The following is a 7,226-nucleotide window of genomic DNA, read 5'->3' as shown; positions in this document are numbered from 1 at the left end:
GAATTTAAAGTTTTGTATCTGAATTAATTTGCCTTGAAACTGTATTTTGGTTTATTAAAATTTCAGTTTTTCACTTTCAATTCCAAAATTCAGATTTTTGTGTCACACATCCTGGTCCTTGAGAAAGCCAGCCAGAGTAATCAAACACAGATCCACAGATTTATGTTTCATTTTGGTGAAGTTTCCCATCTGTAATTTAACAGAGTTGATGCAATCCACTGTAAAAGTGACAAAAACAGACAAAGTTATTTTATTGCAGTAATTAATTTTACCTATATGTAGAAAATGCTACATTTACATCATGGATCAGTCAGCAGCATCAGATCAATATGTGATCTGTGATTTGATGTAAATGTAACATTTTCTACATTTAGGTAAAATTAATCACTGCAATAAAATAACTTTGTCTGTTTTTGTCACTTTTACGATGGATTGCATCAACTCTGTTACATACAGAAGGGAAGCGTAAATCTGTCAATCTGTGATTGATTACTCTGGCTGGCTTTCTCAAGGACCAGGATGTGACACAAAAATCTGAATTTTGGAACTGAAAGTGAAAGTAGTCAAACTGAATTTTTAATAAACCAAAATACAGTTTCAAAGCAAATTAATTCAAATACAAAACTTTCAATTTGGTTTCAAACCATTCAGTTCAGTTTCAATTCAATAAAATAAATTTTCAAACCAATGCATTCAATTTCAAATTATTCACATTCAAATTCAATCAGCAATTCACATTCAATTCCTGCTGGCACAAGATGTATCCCATAATTAGCCTTCAGGAAGCATTCACACTGCATTTTGGCAGGAAATGTAAATTCTCTAGCTTTTATTAACAAGTGTAAATCTCACATGGTGGTAGGGCTTCAGGATAAATCGGTGCCATGGAAGAGGGACATGAAGCTGTTTGACGCATGGAAAGGTTTGCATCCACAACACACACATCTTATGAAATCAGTTTTAGTCCTAAAGAGCTGCATTTAAACAGGGTGTTTTTACAGAGGGGCGAACAGGAGTACCCTTCGTGGACGCCAACATGAGGGAGTTGGCTCAGACGGGCTTCATGTCCAACAGGGGGCGACAGAACGTTGCAAGTTTCCTCACAAAGGATCTGGGTCTGGACTGGAGGTTGGGTGCAGAGTGGTTTGAATACCTTTTGGTACGTTCCTGTGAAAGTTTATCATTATATTTATTTGTGGCAACTAATCTTGAGCAAGTTGTATTTATGTTACATGTCTAAATCTTGATTTACCACAATATGTATATATATTTTTATTTTTTTAAAGATTGATCACGACGTCTGCAGCAACTATGGAAACTGGCTTTACAGCGCYGGTGTAGGAAACGATCCCAGAGAGAACAGGAAGTTCAACATGATCAAACAAGCCCTGGACTACGACAGCAACGTAAGTTTGATCAGTTCCTCTCACTCACACGTCACATGACTGTGAATACCTGAGTCATAATTTTGTTTTGGTGGCACAGGTACAGTTTAAAAAAARAAAGAAAAAAAAGTTATTTTTGCTCACCGAATCATCCCGTGCGGCTCGTGCTTCAGGGTGACTACGTGCGGCAGTGGGTTCCAGAGTTGAGCTCCATCAGAGGAGCAGATGTGCACACGCCCTGGAACCTGAGCGCCGCCGCGCTGTCGCACGCGCACGTGGCCCTCAGCGAGACCTACCCCACCCCGGTTGTCATCGCGCCAGAATGGAGCCGACACTTTAACAAGAAACCAGTGAGTGTTTGAGAAAAGGGAAGTGGATAGTTTGACTGAAGAGAGACTTCTCCATAACGGCTGCAAATAACATTTTTGCAGTAACGTTTGGCGCTTTCTGCAGAAAGTTTATGAACCTGTTTGTAGCTTTTTGAACGGCTTGAGTTTGGGAGTAATAATATAAATTAGTACTTATTAAATATGTACCTGTACCTTTGAGCAATCTTAATCTGGAACAATAGATCAGTTCTGATGAGACTGATGAACTAATGGCTAGTCTGCACGAGTTGCTTAAAAGGGAATTATTTCAAGTGTAAAACAAAGACTGTAAAATTACTGTCAGCTGTTTAGTTTTTATACATTTTAAAAACAGATTGTCACTAAGATTGCTCAAAAATCTGTCTACAGCAGGTAAGATATTACTTGTTCATAATTTTTCTACAGAACTCTCAAACGATTTTTGTCCCCTAACAAGGTTGTGATTTTTATTTTCATTCTTGTGGTTTTAAATTGTATATAAAATGCATTTCCCCCCCCCTCGCCACAGAGCGATGCAGGACCTTCACCAAGAGGAAAGAAAGGCCCGTCTCACACTCCCAAACAACACCGGGACCGAGGCATCGACTTCTACTTCTCCAGGAGCAAAAACCTGTAAACATTCGAGAGATTCAGAGATTTTAAATGTTTTTTTTTTTTGTGAAAATCTGGGTTGCAGATACTTTATAGGTTTAAGTCATGTTGTTTAATGCAAATTTGAGGAGGTGATTTTATTTTATTATTATTATTATTTTTTCTTAACTGATACATAAGGTGCCTTTTGTGGATTCTTTGCTGGTTTTCTGTGTTTTTGGTTTGCATTTCCTGTTTTTTTTTTTTTTTGTTACATGTTCAAATGCAATAAATGTCATCGTTTCATACAGTTAAATGTGGAGCTTTTATTTATGTTTTTTTAAACATTATTAAAGGAACATAAACTACACTGTTCTATTTTAAGACATTTGGATAATTACGCTGTTTAAACAAATCCTATTTCAGGTCAGTTTAAAAGTGTCCCAGTAAAAAAGGGCATTTATTAACCAATAAACAAACAGGCCATTTCCTCCCTGAGTGACGTCATCAGCCTTGGCCGCACCACTTCCGGATTCTATAGGGAGGTGGGCTTTCAAAATCACGTCCGTACCCATAATGTTCGCTTCTTCCTCGCTTTAAGCCACCTTGCCAACGAACATGGCCGGCACCGAGCCGGAGGTGGTGGTGGATTTGTGCACGGTTCCTCTCGTGGCGCTGAACGTGACGGTGAGGAAAAAGCTGGGGCTCTACCTGAACCCCAAACACACGGTGGCCGCCGACTGGATGGAGGTGGCGGAGGAAATGGGCTTCTCCTACCTGGAGATCGAGAACTACAAGACCTTAACCGACCCCACCAGAACCGTCCTGGTGGAGTGGGCCGCGCGCAGCTCGGACGCGTCGGTGGGAAGGTTGTTGTCGATCCTCGAGAAGAAGGAGAGGCGAGACATCGTGGAGGACCTCCGCTCCTTAATAGGTGGGACTGTTTGTGTTAGCAAAATATCTCACGAAACGCAGGACGGACTTTAATGGACCGTGCACGAAATAATCGCTGCACATCCGTGTAGTAGATGTGAAGCCAGTCAGATTCAATATGGCCGCCACAGCCATCTGGTTTTACATAAAAACATATTTACATCAGGTGATATTGCTAAAAAAAAAAGGGGGTAAAATTGGACGGTAAAAGCTGGAAAGGATCCCCAACACATAGTCTGAGCCCGAACAGATTGCGCAGGATTTGTGCGAGTTTTAAAATGAGCCAACTATTTGTGTTAGCAAAATATCTCATGAACCACCCTGGCTTGAGAGGCAGCGGGAGATATGCGTTCCTTTAAGGCAGTGGTCCTCGTGACCCACTATTCTTTAATGTTGTGGTTGTTTCACTGCCTTGGCACGCCTGATTTAAATGAATGAGTGATGGGCTGTGACATGCACAGACTTCAAGTCAAAGGAAACATCTGGATATTTGAGAAACTTTGCATAATACACTTGATTTGACCCATTTTGTCATATAACTGTCATATTTTCTTGTGATCTTGACTCGTTAAACGTGTAACAGGAAGTGACATCAAAGGGGAACTTTTTCAGAAAAGGTCTTCATTTATTGAAACATTATTTGAGCTCTTGACTCTTCATCTCTCTGRTAGAGAATCAAAAATAATCTAAAGAAACATCAGATTTTTCTCTACAGTCTATTATAGCAACACTTTACATGCAGATATTCTCCTTTGACATCACTTCCTGTTTCTTCACATGCGAATATCTCTTTTTTTAATAGAGACAGAGAGAAGTAATTAGAAAGATAGAAAGATTGAAATAGCGATTAGGATTATATTAATTATACACCAACAAAACAMAGGACCACACACCCAACATCTGTCCGCTCACCTGAAAAATAAATGGATAAATACATGGAGGGCATATATAAAAATACACACATACCCATACATATATAAAGATATACATACATACATGCCTACATTCATAAATATTGTCAGTATATACACACAGACATATATACACACTCAGTGACCAGTCAGAACCCCCCGGATCAGAGCACCTGTCTGTGAGCAGTTGTGAACATGCGTGTATATACAAGATTTCTCCAATGGAATATTTAATAGTGACTGTGGAGGACCGAGACCCAACCCCCAAGACACGAGGCAGACATAGGGAAGACCAGAGCCCAAGGGCCCGAGAGGAATCCCGAGCGCAGAGCCCCAAGGGGCACCCACAGGGGAAGATCTGCCCACCCACCCCCCAGATCAGACCATAGGGGAGAACTGGGAGGGTCCCCCCAGCGACTACACGCACAGCCCCCGGGTCCAGCAGCGACAAACTCATCGGCCCCACCGGCACCCGCCATACCAGAGCAGATCCAGGAAAGGGCACAGAGGTCCGGGCCCCCAGGGCACACCCCCTCCAGGCCAAAGCCCGACAGGTCCAGAGGCCCCGAGCCCCAGCAGGCAGTCACCAGGCCAGGCTGGCACACACCCCAGCGCCCAGCCCCAGACCCCGGGAACCCCCAAGCAGCCGCACACCCCACCGGGGGGGCCGAGTAGCATCGGGCCCCCAGATAAACCAGCAGTAGGGGCAGCCCAGACCGCAGCCTGACAAATACCCAAACATACACAATCGCACCATCCCACCCTCATCCTCACCCCCACTCAGTCAAAGACATACAAGGACGCCACATTCCACTCATACCCCCGATACACACTCTATACCCCCCAGGTCCAGGACATGTACCCACCCCCCTACTGGAGGCAGCACACACCCAAACCCAGGAGGTAGACCCAATTATTCTGAGGTGGAGAGGAGCAGATAGCCAAGGCCCGGCCCGGGCCGCACCAGGACGCCCGACCAGCCCCCCGCCGCAAAGAAGCCACACCCATGACCACCCCACCACACCGCCAGCGATCAAGTGCACCCCCGCCAGCCATCCACCCCCTGGAACCCAGCAGCCACCCCGGCCAGCGGGCCACCCACAGGAACCAAGAGCCACACCTCAGGAGACCAAGCAGCACCAGGGAGGACGGAGAGCCAGCCCCGCCCCCGGCGACCGTCCAAGCCCCGAGCCCACCCACAGCTCAGGACCGCACCCGGCGGTCCGCCCTTCTTCAGGACCCCCTCCCCAAATGGCAGTCGGGGAACAGGATGGGAAAAAAGACCCTGACACCCACACCCCCCAGATGTACTGTTGGTGCGTGTTGTTCTATAGAGCAATTAAAAAGGGAAAGAAGAAGAGGCAGAGGCCGGCGTGGTGCCAGTTTCCCCTCCACCACTRCTCTAACCCAAAACCCTAAGTGTCTATATGCAAACCTTGGGGGGTGGGCCCGGGCACAGGAGGCAAGAGTGGTGCCATCSGGCCACCTATAGCCATGAGTGCCCACCATAAGTTCCTATATGTGAATTTCATGAAAATGTTATGAGTGAATGTCTAAGATGTACAAWAAAATTTGGGGCCCAGGTGGTTATGGCAAATAGAAATGTAATGTTGCTCTTATAACACAACTGTGCCCCACATGCGAATATTTCAACAACCGTTCATCTCAGCGCCGTGAAATTTGTTTTGCAATATGTTATCAATGATATCTTTCAAAAAATATATTCACGTGTATAACAAAAATTTGATGTCACGGGTACTTTTAAAGACACGCTGAAGAGCAGCGAAACAACTCAAACATGCAGGATAGTGGGTGACGAGGAGCAGAATTGAGACCCGCTGCTTTAAGGAACGCCAGACTAATTACTCATGATTCAAACTCCAAGTAGTCCCATTTTAGTTTTCACAATAACAAATACTTTTATTGCGAAAACTGTTTTAATCATGATCAGGTTAGGGAATCTCCAGAATATTTGCTTCAGATGCAGGAAATAAGAATGTAATCCCACCAAACTCATTTCCCCATAACACATTTCTAATTAGGAAAAAAAAAGTTTTCATTTGTGTCTGATAATAATTCAGTGATAAACGTGTGTTTTGAGAGCAGATGAGGATGTCAGGAAGTACTGCGAGAACCTGAAGAAGAAAAGCGAGCCCCCGGTTCAGGTTCCCGAGGTGGACAGCTGCGTCCCGCGCACCCTTGAGAGGACTGGACTCACCGTGGACGACGACCCGGAAGGTCAGAGCTGGTACCAACTGAGGATGTAACGATTAACAATAAATTATAACCGCTTAAAATGTGAATCGATTCATTAAAATGAATGAATCAGTATCGTTATTGAAGTTTTATTTTGTTACGAAGACAGCAGTCATGTTTTGGTATGAGGACAATGATGTTAAAAGAAAAGAAGCATGTTTAGTTATAAAATAACTACAGTGTATTTTGTTGGAGGAAAAAAAAAGAAAAACAAATATTTGAATCAGTGCATCCACACAACCAAAAATAACCAGTTTATAAACCCAGCATTTGCAATTGAATAAGCAATTTTAAGAAAGTGCATTAATTTGATGTTTGTAAAATTTGATTTTGTAGTTTTGGAGACTGTTTTACAACGCGTGCATAAAATTCAAWATTAAAGCCTGAACAGAGATGACAATCGCTCTACTTCCTGTGGAGAAATACCACAGCGAAGAACTCAAGTTGGTTTCTCGATTTGTCACTTTATCTCAACTTAATCGTGTTTGCATAACTGCTGTATCTCACGTTCCCTCCCCCGGTGTTCTTGGTATGTGTTTCACTGTGAAGTCAGGTAGAATTTCTCTGGAAACCAGCTTCTTATGTTTTTTTGTTTTGTAAGTGCCCATGTGGTCCGAGGCTACCTGCCGTCCATTAACGCTGCCCTCCCTCTGTGTAAATGTTTAATCACAATCTCCTGATGCATCTCAGTAATCCAGGTAAAAAATCAAAAAGAAAAAAATTGTATAGGTCTTCTGGACGGGTTCTTCTCTAATGAAACGTTTCGTCTCTCCTCCAAGAGACTTCTTCAGTCTGAGAGTTTC

At 43.5% G+C, this 7,226-nt stretch overlaps 2 protein-coding genes across 2 annotated transcripts in view; both read left to right on the top strand.

Moving 5' to 3' along the window:
* The window catches only part of cry-dash (cryptochrome DASH), a gene marked incomplete in the record, with an annotated part of 9,484 nt that extends 6,845 nt beyond the window's left edge, over positions 1–2,639 (top strand). Inside the window, 5 exon segments of the mRNA XM_014002175.1 lie at positions 863–922; positions 1,002–1,159; positions 1,287–1,406; positions 1,559–1,735; positions 2,262–2,639. Coding sequence (XP_013857629.1) covers positions 863–922; positions 1,002–1,159; positions 1,287–1,406; positions 1,559–1,735; positions 2,262–2,369 — 623 coding nt within the window.
* Positions 2,640–2,857: 218 nt separating this feature from the next.
* The window catches only part of myd88 (MYD88 innate immune signal transduction adaptor), a 6,244-nt gene continuing 1,875 nt past the window's right edge, over positions 2,858–7,226 (top strand). The window contains exons 1-2 of the mRNA XM_014002176.1: positions 2,858–3,257; positions 6,274–6,405. Of these exons, the coding sequence (XP_013857630.1) occupies positions 2,942–3,257; positions 6,274–6,405 (448 nt within the window). The 5' untranslated portion in view covers positions 2,858–2,941. The remainder of the gene's footprint in view (positions 3,258–6,273; positions 6,406–7,226) is intronic.

Source organism: Austrofundulus limnaeus, unplaced genomic scaffold (assembly GCF_001266775.1).
Source record: "Austrofundulus limnaeus strain Quisiro unplaced genomic scaffold, Austrofundulus_limnaeus-1.0 Scaffold12, whole genome shotgun sequence".
Taxonomy (NCBI): Eukaryota; Metazoa; Chordata; class Actinopteri; order Cyprinodontiformes; family Rivulidae; genus Austrofundulus; species Austrofundulus limnaeus.
This window is presented reverse-complemented; position numbering and strand designations above follow the sequence as displayed.